This window comes from Pristis pectinata, chromosome 9 (genome assembly GCF_009764475.1).
Source record: "Pristis pectinata isolate sPriPec2 chromosome 9, sPriPec2.1.pri, whole genome shotgun sequence".
NCBI classification, from domain to species: Eukaryota; Metazoa; Chordata; class Chondrichthyes; order Rhinopristiformes; family Pristidae; genus Pristis; species Pristis pectinata.
The window spans coordinates 98,025,490-98,039,166 of record NC_067413.1 but is presented as its reverse complement, the minus strand read 5'-3'; the positions used below and the strand labels follow the sequence as shown (position 1 = coordinate 98,039,166).

The 13,677-nt window shown below is 39.6% G+C and overlaps 1 protein-coding gene across 2 annotated transcripts in view; it reads left to right on the top strand.

Moving 5' to 3' along the window:
* Window positions 1-11,410, top strand: part of LOC127574184 (upstream-binding protein 1-like) — a 78,630-nt gene extending 67,220 nt beyond the window's left edge. For both annotated transcript variants that reach the window (XM_052022972.1, XM_052022971.1), the window contains 4 exons: window positions 1,964-2,085; window positions 6,642-6,784; window positions 9,889-9,940; window positions 10,022-11,410. In XM_052022972.1, coding sequence (XP_051878932.1) covers window positions 1,964-2,085; window positions 6,642-6,784; window positions 9,889-9,940; window positions 10,022-10,059 — 355 coding nt within the window. In that variant the 3' untranslated portion in view covers window positions 10,060-11,410. The remainder of the gene's footprint in view (window positions 1-1,963; window positions 2,086-6,641; window positions 6,785-9,888; window positions 9,941-10,021) is intronic.
* Window positions 11,411-13,677: the final 2,267 nt, after the last annotated feature.

Below are 13,677 nucleotides of genomic sequence, written 5' to 3'. Positions count from 1 at the left end.
CTTCTAACCTCGTTTCCTAGCTCCCAGTTTCCCTGACCCTTGTTACCCTGTCTCCTTGTTTCTAACCCAATTTTCTCCCATGACTGTGATTCTTGCATTACGTCTAGCTTAACCACTGCATCTTGCCATGCACCGACTCGCCGTTTCTATTTCTTATCGCTGCTAAATTGGTCATGACGTCACATAGTGGAAGAGATGCGACTATGGCATTAAATCAAAAACGTGAAGTTTGGCTGGGCCATTAAAAGTTATGCATGGGGCATTAAATGTCTCTAATAGAGCAATGTGACAGTGCCAGTGGTTTTATGGGCTGTTTATGAGACCCCTAATTTTCATTTAAGGAGTTTAACTTGCCCTATGACTACTCAGTGCCATTGCATTGAAAATGCAACTTGTGTGTGCAAATTATTCTAGAGTAAAATGTTAAGTAATAGTAGTAGAACGTGCTCAGGGATTATTTTAAATCAGTAAAGTTTTAATTGTGTAGAATGATGCATTTGAATAATCTCTACTGGTATTTTCTTTAAATTCTGTTCTTTCCATCCTACCATTTGCTATTCTAAAGAGAAGAATCTCAATTTTCTCTTCCAGATTTGATCTTCACCACTGAACACCTTCCGTTGTGACTATCCATAAATCTTATCCCCATTTACTTGATGTTCTTTCCGTTGAGTGCATCCCTTTTGAAATGAAAAATTGCAAAATCAAGAAACTGCAGATGCTGGAAATCTGAAGTAAAAATAACGCTGGACACACCCAGCAGATCAAGCATCACTTGTGGAAAGAGGAACAAGTAACATTGCAGGTGGAAGATTCTTCATCAGAATAGTTTTGATGAAGAACCTTTGACCTGAAACGCTAGCTCTTTCCCTTGCCACAGATGCTGCCTGCCATGCTGGGTATTTCCAGCGCTTTGTATATATCCCATTTGAACTACCCTTGGCTTTACTCTCTCCTATAAATGGGTCTTTATGCATAATTAGTATTTATCTTTTAAACAGATGTGTTGTAAAGGTATTGGAATATACAGTTATCATTCAAATTAAAAGGCATTGAATTGTAAGGAGCTGATTGTATTGATATTTTTAGCTTTGAAACGGTCAAACACCAAAAGCATTCTTCTTGTCAAGCTGTCACCAGAGACATTTTCCTATCTTGCACCAAATTTTTTTGCTTAGTACTTGACTATTACTTTAAGAATGAAGTCTGTTCAGGGTGTTACCACTGTTCTCATATCAACAAGAGCCCTTATCTCCTGCTAGTAATGCAACAATGTTATAAGAAAAGCAATTCATTTAATGGGCTGGAGAGAAGATCTTTTGCACCTTACTCAATCAATACCACACTGTCACTGCTGTTTTGAATTTCCATTTGGTCCAGAATTACTTTACCGTTTACTGTTTCAAATTATTTTTCCTTCTATGATTTAGAAATAAAGGCTGTTTTAAGCCCCTTCCCCTAAAATCTTTGGTTTTTAAACTTTTTTTGAGCCTCCAGGTTATAGCTTTGTAATTTAGCTTTTCTATTTACACGCTATCCCCTTCTCTTGATCTTTTGTGGCAAAGAATTTGTGGTGCAATGTGCCCACAACGTGGTAAGAAATGAGACTGAGTATGATCTCCTTCATCACGTGAGGCTATTTGCTGTCAACATCAACTTTGTGAAGTTTAGCTATCATCCTCACGAGTAAAGGAGAATATTGAGCATAGTTGGTCACAGATATATCCTAATAGGGGATTATTAATAGAACTGTTTTAGAAGTATATGGCCTCTTAATGAATGCATCACAGAAGATAAATGGGCTTTTGTTTAAAGAATTGAGCCAATGATTGCCAGGATTGTGGCTTTACATTGTATTTTCATTGATTAAGGTGGTCACTTATCATTTACAAGGGAACTGGTACACCAAATGTCCATCTTGCAGTTTTTTGTCTTTGGTGTAAAATTGTATTTTCTGATACAGATCTGTGAGACCGAGGTTAACCATCTACGTCTGCCAAGAAAATCAACGTGCACGAAACGTTTCACAGCTGGTTGGATCACAAGATAGTGAAAATGGAGAGGGTGACAGTCGTGCAATATATGGTAAGTATTTTTGTGTTACCTTTTTTGGAAAGTTCTGGGGAAAATGGATTGTTTAGATATTTTTCTCATTCTTGACTTGAAGTTTTTGCATATTGTCGGTATAACTTTAATAGGAAATGGGAGACTAATTTCTAGGAATCAGATTCTTATATAATATACTGGGTGAATAGTCCATTGTGCATAAAACCTTGAGAGTGGAAGGGGTTGTTAAGGGGTATTAGTAAAGCTGGGATCCTGGGGTTTATAATTTGAAGAAGATTATAAATATAAGCAGGTTATATTGAACCTGCACAAAATGCTAGTTAGACACAACTAGTTTGCTGCATCCAATTCTGGTTGCCACAGTTGAGGATGGATATGAAGATACTAGAGTGTCAAGAAAACATTTACTCGAATGATTCCAGGAATAAGGGATCTCAACTGCAAGTTTTGGCTGAGAAGCTGTAATTATTCAGCATGGAACAAAGAAGACTGAGAAAAGACACAAGCAGATGCTGGAATCTGGAGCATAATAAACACACTGCTGGAGGAACTTGGCAGGTTGAGCAGCATCCGTGGAGGCAAAGGGATAGTTGATGAGACCCTGCATCAGGTTGAGAGGAGGCTGGATTGAGGTGGACAAGTTTGACTAGTTTAGATGGACGCTGTTCCTATTAGTGGATGATTCAAGGATCAAAGGACACACGTTCAAAATTGTGGGCAAAAATTAAAAGGGGGATGTGAAGAAAAACTTTACCAGAGTGTAATTAGGATCCAGAGTTTACTGTCTGTAAGGGTGAAAGAGATTGGTGCCTTTTAAAGGGAGTTGAAGAACTTGAGAGAATAATTTGCAAGACCAAGTGGAAACAATGGCAAAGATAAGAATGACAGAATTGATCTGCTAGATGCTGGCATAGCCTTGATAAGCCATACACTGGAAATTGGTTCAGGCACTTTAAATTACCACTAGTGTATGGGTGAGTGGTAGAATCTAGGAGGTAGTTGAGGGGAATATGAGGAGAATAAAAGGGGGTTAGTGTTAATGGATGTTTCTCAGCTGACACAGTAGGCTGAAGGGTCTGTTTCCATGCAGTGTGACTCTATGAGGCTGGCTCCTGAGCTCCAGCAATTGTATGATTGCAACTTATGTTTACAAGTATTTTCTCCTATGAGGAGCATGTACACATTGGTCATTTGTGTTGAGAAGTAAAAAAAAGTCCTGCTGTCATTTAAGTGCAATAATTCAATGATGCTATCAATTGACAGTTGTAAAAATTGCGATGCACTAGATGTGCACTAGATCTCTGACACTAGATGTGATGCTAAACAAGCAATGCCGGAAATACTTGGGTCAGGCAGCATCTATGGAGAAGTTAACATTTCAGGTTGATGGCCTTTCATCATAACTAGGAAAGGTTAGAAATGAAAGGTTACAGAGAAAATGTTTGGGGCTGTGGGGAGGGTGGGGTGAAGGAGAGAACAAACAGGAATATTTGCAATAGGGGAAGACTAGGGAAGGCTGAATGTGCAAGTGGTGATGGTGCTGCTGGTTTAACAGTGCTGATAAAGTTAAGAGAAGAAGGTGTAAATGGTTGTAGTACTGCAATAGAATAATACATCAGTTTGCTTGAATCCACACCTGATAAACCTCTTGCCAGTAATTGGTGGTTCCAGTGAAGCTCAAGGAATAGCATCTCTTCCTGTTTGGCAGACTGCAGCCTTCAGGACACAGCACCCATTTCAACAGTTTCAAATAATCGGCCATTCCAGTCATGTATCTCAGGTTTCCAACACGGATTTTTCTTTCTCTCTTGCCTTGTATTTCAGATTCATTCACATTTTCCATTTGCCATTTCCCTGGTGCACCTTTGGTCTTTACCACTTTTATAAGTCAGCACCACCATGTGTCACTTGGTCTCTCTACCCTGTTACAGATCTTTACTTGAATTCACTTGATTCTCTTTCTCCCCTCTACACATGCACATGTACATTTTCTCCTTGGCTCAAGTTTAATTTTTTTAACATTTTCTGGTTTTGATGAAAGGTCATTAATCTGTGATTTTAACTCTGTTTCTCTCTCCACTGATGCACCCTGACCTGCTGAGTGTTTTCAGCATTTTCTTTCTTGCGTCAAATAAAAGCTATATTTTGTTTTGTGCAATAGGATTTCCTGGAATGCACTGCATTGTTTGCTGCACTTGTAGTCACGTGCCCAAACCTTAAATGCTGCTTCAATGAATGTGTGATTGAATGCAATGAATAGGAATCTTAGTGTAAATTTACTTTACGTTAAGATCCCTTTGATTTTTTTGTAGATGCTTTGAATATCTTTAAGATACAATAGTTCTTGGTGGTGCTCTTATTTGAAGTTTAATGCCTGCTAAAACTCTGATTCCATGGCAGTGCCTAAGGATTGAGGAGTTGTGCAGCCCAGAATTCAGCTACTAAAATCAGTTATGCTACTATGTCCTGTACTAATGCTGAACTAGTAAGCCTGCAGTTCAAATCCCACCATGTCATCTGATTGCTGTGATAAAAATATAACATTGATAATGGTGACTATAAACCTGCTAGATTGTCAGAACACTGGGTCTTTTCAACCCTTGTTGACTCATAGTCGCCTCAAATGGCCTAGCAAACCATTCTTTTGTAATGACCCGTTACAAAAAAAAACCAGCCAAATCTTAATTAAATGATTAAAAAGTTTGTATTTTGGGAGAGCCGTTTCATAGACTTGTTGAGCAATAACTTCACTGTCATTGAGACAAAGTGCAGCCAGCATTCAGTTGGCTGTGTGGTGCAAGTGTCTCAAGTATTTTTATGTTTCGTAATACTATGTTCTTCTCAAATCAGTTTGGTTGAACAACCATTATCACTCCCTACGTGATTCCCTAATCTGTTCTTCTGTCCCCACCTTCCTCTCCTGCCTTGTGCACAGCCTTCCTTTTGCCTCTTCCCTTCCCACCATTCAGGAACCCAAATAGCCCTTTGAGCTGAAACAGTGATTTATTTGGATTTCTTCCAATCTAATGTTATGCACTTGGTGCTCAGAATGTGGTGGTCTCTGCATTGGAGAAACAAAATGCATATTGGATGATTGTTTATCTGGAACGTCTGCAGGGATGACATTTCAATTGGCTACATTTCAATTACTATCCCACTTCCAACATCAACAACTCATTACTCATTTGGGCACCCTGCAGCTTTCAAGACTGTCAGATTTTCCAATGTAGGTAACTGTTTCTTTGTGTCCGTATCAGAACTGGCCATTCCTTCCTTTTCTTTTTCCATTTATATAATCTGGCCTGCTAGCTATGCCCATGGCCTCATTGTTAACAACATATTACACGGACAAAGAGGCACTATGTGCTTGTAATTGCTATTCTAATTGGCTCCATCAATCTATTTGGTTTTGCACTAACAGAAATCTTCCCCTTGTTCTACCCACTCCTTCCGACCTTCACTGCTTCTGACAACTAACTGGGATTTTCTTTTTCCTGGTCCTGATGAAGGGTCTTGAACCTGAAATGTTAACTACTTCTCTTTCCACAGATGCTGTCTGACCTGCTGAGTGTTTCCAGAACTTTGTTTTTATTTCGGATTTCCAGCATCTCCATTTTGTTTTTTTTTATTTTCATGATCAACCATTATCTTGTCATATCTGAATCTGATGGCGAGTAATTTTATTCCTTGCACTTTTGTTTCCCAGTGCTTTGATGCAGTCAAATCATTACTGAGGGTCAGACTAAGTAAGGATAGCAGGTTTCGTCTCCTGTAGGTTGTTAGTGAACCAGTTTTGTTTTACATTTTGGTAGCTCACGGTCACCATTACTGTTGACACTTCTAATTGCCTCAGTGACTTCTGGATTTCTGGATGTACAAGTGGGGAAATCCGGGAGTTGCTGCTCTGCATGCTTCCAGTTGCCCAACACTCTGTGCCGGTCAGGTTTGGTGCAGTGTGAGCTTCCCATTGATGGAGTGGAAGGCATTGGCTGTAAGGGATTGAGACAAACAACTTCTGTCATCATTCAGACTTCTCAATATTTATTTAGATTTTTTTGGCTTTGAATGTTTATTAAATGCCTGAAGCATTCAGAAGCTAAGATTTTGACAGCTCTGGCTAAGGCAGGACCCTGTTTGGCAGGTGGATACTTTTTCTCCCCCTTTGATGGGGCATCAGAATTTAACTGGGCCCACAACAACGCTGATCTTACATCCTTGTTGTAGGGCCATGTCATAAAAGATTGGACCAGCTTTCTCCCACAAGTTCCCACTGGAAGGATCAAAGATATGGAAATCCCAATTATTTTAGGTTAACAACGAACATGAACAGCTAGTTGCTGACTACAAATTTTGTCTTATTTGATTAAATTCAAATTTTATCATCCGCCATAATAATATTTAAATTTACAGTTCCAGACTATTGGATTACTTCCTGGTAACATTCCCACTGTACTCCTGTACCATACAAGTTCTAACTATTGTGTACTTAGTGTTTTTTTCATCAGGCAGGAGTTGGTGGACCACACAAAGATTGGGTCCATTTAAAAACCTTTTTTGTTGTGCTTTCTTTTCAGTGTATCATGCCATCTACCTGGAAGAACTGACAACAGCAGAACTTTCCAAAAAGATTGCAACTATCTTTAGTATATCCCAAAATCAGATAAATCAGGTTTACAGACAGGGTCCTACAGGTATTCATGTTCTTGTCAGTGATCAGGTAAGTGACAAATCTGAAAATCATTTATTGATACTAATAACCGTTGCCACTGTCATGACTCAAGACAGAGCTGGATTGGAACTGTTTGTAATTATATGTAAACATCAACATTGGTTCAGTGGAAATACACTTGCCTGAGTCTGTGGATCATGGATTTAAACCATGAAAAAATGTATGCATGTTCCAGATCAAGAACATTTCGGGCAGTTTTGATCTGTGTGTAAAGATATACTTGGAGGTGATGCTGTTGCGGATTCACTAGGTTGATACCTGAGATGAGGGGTTTGTCCAATGAGAGAATTTCACATGCAGTATTCAGAGAGGGATTTACAGTGTGGATGTTCAGATTGTTTCCTCCTTAGAATCTAGAATAAGTCAAAGCGGATGAGAAATTTCAGTGAGGGTTGCAAATCTTTGGAATTCTCTACTTTGGGGGGTTCAATCTTTGAATATATTTAGTGCTGATATCAGCAGGTCTTTGGACAGTAAAGCTATCAGGGAGGATCAAGCAAGAAAGTGTAAAAGGTACAGTTGTTGCCTTGATTTTATTGTGAAGTGGAGCAAGCTCCAGGGGCTATATGGCCTACTATTTTTGAGGTAATATAATGTCTTTAAGAATGCACATTATCCTCAACCACTCACAACTCAAGTGGACACAATATTTTAAGGGTGGAGGAGATTTCTTGTGGTCCTGGCCACTGCATATCCTTCTACTGACACCTAAAGCTGATATTCTCATCTGTTTAATTGCTGTCTGTGGGACCTTACACTGACTGGCTACTTGTTTCCTACATGATGTCTGCACTCCAAAATTATTTGCTTATCTAAAAGGATTCATCGAAGCTGTGATTCAGTTCCAAGTTCTTTTGGGAATGGATGATTATTCTCAATTTTATTTGGTTAATAGTTGACTATTCCCCTTTTGTATTTTCCTCACCAGTCTCTCCCTTTCTTCTTCTGCATAACCTCAATTCCTTTTAAGAAAATGGCCTTAACAACTTGTGCAATAGTGTCATATCTTGAAATGAGTAATTTGTCCAAAAGTATGGGATATGGAGTTCAACTCAGTCTTATTTAATTTATTGGTGTGATTCAGCTGAACTCTGAAATTCCTCATCCCCATCCCAGTACCAAAAATGACAGTGTGATTAACTGCAATAGTCATCTTGAATATAGTATGATCTATCTGTAATGAGATAACTGCTTCTTTCATTGTTGGCATGACATTGTGTTGTAACAGCGTGCCTCATCATGTTGTATTTCTCCCAGACAGTCCACTTATTTCTAATTAATTGGTGTCATCGTTTTCCCACACCATCCATCAAGTAAATAATTGTGTTTTGTCACTCCTATTACTATTCCTCTTCAAACCTTGCCATGTGATTTTTCACCACCTGCCTGAACGGCCATTCAGAGGACTAGTATTAGTTGGAGTGGGATCAAAGGGAATTGTACCAATTAATCCTAATGCATTTAGTTTTAAAAAAACTTCACCTTCAGTGGGGAATGTTGAATTTGAAAGAGAAGACTTCCAGTTATTCTTAGGGAACTGGTTTTATCTCAAGCCTCATTTATATGGAGATTTCTTTTCTCTGTGGGTTCCTACGTGGAATACATTTAGACAATATTGATTCGCTTGTTGATATTTGCAAGTTAAAATGAACTGGAATACCTAAAATCAGATAGTCATACATCACAGAAACAGGCCTTTCAGTCTACCATGTCCATGCCAACCATCAGAAACTCATTTATACTAATCCAATTTACCAGCACTTGGTCCATAGCCTTCTATTCCTTGGCGATTTAACTGCTCATCCGGATACTTAAATGCTATGGGAGTACCTGCCTCTACCATATTCACTTTCCAGATTGAAACCACCCTTAGATTGAAAAAAATCTTCCTCAAAAACCTAAGCCTCTTTCTCTCATCTTAAACCTAGGCCCTCTGGTTTTGGATGTCTCCATGATGGGGAAAAGTTTCTCACTACCTACCCTATCTATGCCCCTCATAATGTTGTACATCTCTATTGGATACCTCCCTTGGCCTCCCCTGCTCCAAGGAAAACAAACCCAGCCTTTCCGGTCTCTCCTCATAACTGAAATGTTCCATCCAGGCAGCATCCTGGTAAATCTCTTCTGCACCCTCTCCAGTGAAGTAACGTCCATCCTATAGTATGGCAACCAGTACTGCATGCAGTGCACCAGCTGTGGCTGAATCAAAAGTTTTCTAAAGTTCTACCTTGATCTCCATGCTCTTGTACTCTAAGCCATGGCTAATGAAGGAAAACCTCTCGTATGCTTTCTTTACCACTTTACTTGTGCTGCTACTTATAGGGATCTATGGGCTTGTAAGACAAGCTCCCTCAGTTCCTCAATGCACACTAGAGCTCTACCATTCCTGGGGTATGTCCTACCCTTGTTAGATCTTTGAAAATGCATCACCTTGCACTTACCGGAATTAAATTCCTTCTGCCGTTGCTCCACTAACTCACTGGCTGATCAATATCACTCTGTCATTTAAGACCATCTTCCTCACTGTCAGCACCATCATCAATTTCCATGCGATCTGCAAACTTACCAGTTGAATCATTCCAACCAAGCAGTTAATGCGTATGACAAGCATTAGGGGTCCCATCGTCGATTTCTGTGGTACACCACTGGTCACAGGCTTCCAATCACAAAAATAACCCTCCACTGTCACTCTCTGTCTCCTATTACCAACCCAACTTTGGATCCAATTTGTCAACTTGCCTTGGATCCCATGAATTCTATCCAGCCTTCCGTGTGGGACCTTGTCAAAGATCTTTCTGAAGTCCAGGTAGACTGTTGGATAGATATAGCAATATGAAATGAGGATAACCCTTTAATTAGTATGGAATGTTTACCTTAACTAACTCCTCCAGTTGAGTGCAAATATACATGTAAGTACGTGTGGGGCTGGGGCTTGGAGGGATATGGGTCGAACGCAGCAAATTGGGACTAGCTGGGTGGGCACCAATGGTCAGCATGGACCCATTGGGCCGAAGCGACTGTATCCGTGCTGTATTGCTCGATGACTCTATACCTGACCTAGATGTAACTTTCTCTGAAAAATTGTTTTACAGATGGTTCACAACCTCCAAGATGAAAGTTGCTTTGTAATCAGCACAGTAAAAGGTAATTGTTTTCTTAAGCAGTTTGTAAATGTAGCCTTGTGATAAGCAGAATGATACCATATTCTTTTTTTAAATTTTACAGCTGAAAATACAGAAGGCTACCATGTGATTTTGAAGTAATTTGCCCCATTTAGGAGTTGAGCTGGACTACATTTTTGCATATAGAAGCTATCTTTATTATGACAAAGGACATTGTGCAAATCCATGTAAATGTTAGAATCTGACTTCACTGTACAAAATGTTTCATATTGAAAACACAGCCTGACTGTTCAGTTACCTTACTGTGAGTTTGAAACTTCTGGAAGTATCACTGCCACCAATCAGCACCCTCTCTGCACATCTAAGAATGCAGCAAGTTTGAGGGTAGGCCTGAAGTCCAGAAATTATGGTTCAAAGTGGTCTTTATAAACGACGAAGAGGAAAATGGCCAGTAGATACAGTTTTGCACAATAATTGTCTCATTTGAAGCATTTATGCTTCCTCTTACCTGTCTGGTTTCTCGATTATTGGTTTTGAAATTTATGTTGAAACATGCTGTTATTTTAAAATGTTTTGCCTTTCTTTGTGCTGTAATGTATTATTGCCTTTGCTAGTTTGCCCAGCTAAAACTGTATTTGCAAGATCATACGGTGCAGTTGCTAACCTGCAGGAGAGACGGACAATATCAAAATATTGTGATTTCAGTTCAGAGTGACAGCTTGCACCATTCTTGAGCTTTATCCCACCTCCACTCCCCAAACGGCTTCCTTTAGGTCATGTGACTTTATTAAAAATAAACAATGTCAACAGCTTCGTTGTGAGGCTGACCTTGTTTCTGCATTCAAACATTTAGTGGATTTTAGTGTTTCAGTTCAACGTCAGATCTTTTACCTGTAGATAAACAGCAGTTGTGAGTAAAGCAGCAGCTTCTTGTTTTGTTAGTGACCCACAATTGCTTTTAGATCAAAGAGGAAAGGCGTTTCTGTATTTAAAATACAATAAATTTAAAAAAGTCCATAATCAAATCCTATGCTTTTGAAAGCAGTAATTAATGTAATTGTCCTATAATTGATTTAAATCATAATTGTGCCTCTGTGACCAAATCTCACTGCACTGATATGTTAATAAAGTATTGTTTGCTTACTTTCTAAATGTTGAGGGATTATAATTATCACTTGGCATTCAAGCGTTTTCAGGTCAAGCATTATGAATAGAAATCAAATTTACTCAACATCGCTGCCCACTTCAACTTGGCAGTTAGAATTTTTTTTTACAACAAAGCACTATAGTATCTTTAGGTGTGGAATTTCAAATTTCAATTTATTTATTGGTGTCCTGGTGCAAAAAAAACAGCCATAGGTATTGTTTCACTTAATTTATGATTACAATAAGCACCAGCAACTTTGTTTTTTCTTGATTTAGAGATCTTATTCTGAGATATGCATAAATTCAACTTGCCTCTAATAAAGTTTAATTTTTTTGCAAATAACTCTTCCAAGCAGTGTTAAGTGTTGAAATTAATGTGATAATGTTTATGGGTCTTGCACTTAATCAAAACAAAGGTCTTCTATCAATCTGCTTCTGCTATACACCACCCTCTGCATCCCAAATCTCAAGGGCCACCACTTGGCAAAGGCAGTCATTAATAATGATATTCAACATTGCCAGCACAGTCTCTTGGTCATCAAGGAAAAGTGTTTGAAGGTCAAGAGTTCAACCTCATGGTCTACAGAGCAACACTGAACACTGCCCTTCTGAATGCTGTGGATTATTTCATGGATTATTTGTAGCAGGCATCTCAAAAGCACCGACTAGACCATCAACACTGTCTCCACAAAATTCTCTAAATCCACTGGCAGGATAAGTGAACGAATGTCCACATCTTCTCCAAGGTCAGTGTACCATGTATTGAGGCCCTAATTACAACCTGTTAGGTCTGGTGTGCAGGACACATTTGTATGCCTGATACCAGACTCCCAAAACGTGCTCTATTCCCAGCTCTCTCTTCAGCAAGAGATTACTAGGTGAACAGAGAAAAGGATTCAAGGATGTCAAAGCATTCTTTAACATGTATAAAGGAACCTACTAATTTGGACCTATAAGTGCTCAAACAGCTGGATAACTTTTTGGGAATTGGGCAAATGTTTGGAAGGGAAGTTGGCAGGCTTATTGGATAGTGAAGAGTTGGTTTGAATGGTCTTTGTGTTGTATTTATATGGCTCCCATGTTGGTTAAGGTTATGCTGAGGGGAGAAAAAGTTATAGACCATTACATCCAAAATAAAAAAGCAGTGGATGCAGCTGGCTGATTGGGAAGGATCAGCTTGTTCGTATTTGTTTGGTTCAGGATAAAGGTAGGGCATACAAAGCTAGAGCTTCCAGGATGACTAGAGGGAGAGCAAGATGATGCAGAAAAAAGGGGTTGCATGATAGATGGAGACACAAGAAACTGCAGCTGCTGGAATCTGGAGCAAAAAAAACTGCTGGAGGAACTCAGTGGGTCAGGCAGCATCTGTGGAGGCAGAGAGATGGTCAATGTTTCTGGTCAAGACTGTGAATCAGGACTGTGATTGTAGAGGGGATATAGCCAATATGAAGAGGTGAGGGGGAGGGGGTGAGGCAGGAGCTGGTGGGTGATAGGTGGAACAAGATGAGGAGGGGGAAGCCTCTCCACCTCTTCCCCCCAAAGAGTGGCCATGAAATATCCTTGGCAAGTAAGACATGGAAGATGGTAAATTCAGGGAGAGGTTTGTGGATAATCTGCAGTAGGTCCATATTAGGAGGAGGTTTTAGATTTCATTGGGGTGCAAAACAGTTTATAAATCCCCAGGGCTGGATGAGATCTAATCCAGATGGTTATGGAAAGCAAGGGAGGATATAGCTGGGACACTGATGAAGATGTTTGCAGGTGAGATGCCAGAAAACTGGAGGATAGCTGATGTTGGCCCTTTATTTAAGAAGGGCATCAGGGATAAGCCAGATAACTACAGGCAGATGAGCCTTTCAGTGGCAGGGAAATTATTGGAGAAAATCCTAAGGAATAGTATTTTTGTACATTTGGACAAGCTAGGCTGATCAAGGATAACCAGCATGGCTTTCTTCAGGGGAAATCCTGTCTCACTAATTAGATTTTTGGGGAGGTAACTGAGAAGATTAATGAAAACAGGGTGGTAGAAGTTGTCTATATAGGCTTTGAGGCATTTGACAAGGTCCCACGTGATAGGGTGGTCCAAAATGTTATGGCAATGGCAAGGTGAACAGACTAATTGGATTCAAAATTGGCTTGGAGATCATGGTGGAAGGATACTTCTGTGATTGGAATTATGTGGTCAGTGATGTACCACAGGGATTGGTGCTGGGGCCTTGTATGTGATTATACATCATGACTTAGATGTGAATGTAGTAGGTATGATTAAGTTTGTATATGACACATGATGATGTGAATAGTGAGGAAGATTGTCTTAGGCTACAGCAGGATACAGAACAGATGTAAAGTTGGGTGGAGCACTGGCAATTGGAATTTAATCCCAACAAATGCAAAGTTGGGAAGCCAAGTAGTGCCCTACCATGTAGTGTAAATGGTAGGGCGCTGAGGAATGTTGATGAACAGAGAGACCTAGGGGTCAAAGTACGTAGTTTCCTGAAATTGGCAACATAGAATGGATAGGATGGTGAAGAAGGCACATGGCACGCTTGCCTTCATGTGTCAGGGCATAGATTATAAAGGTTGGGAATATTACGTTGCAAATGTACTAAACAC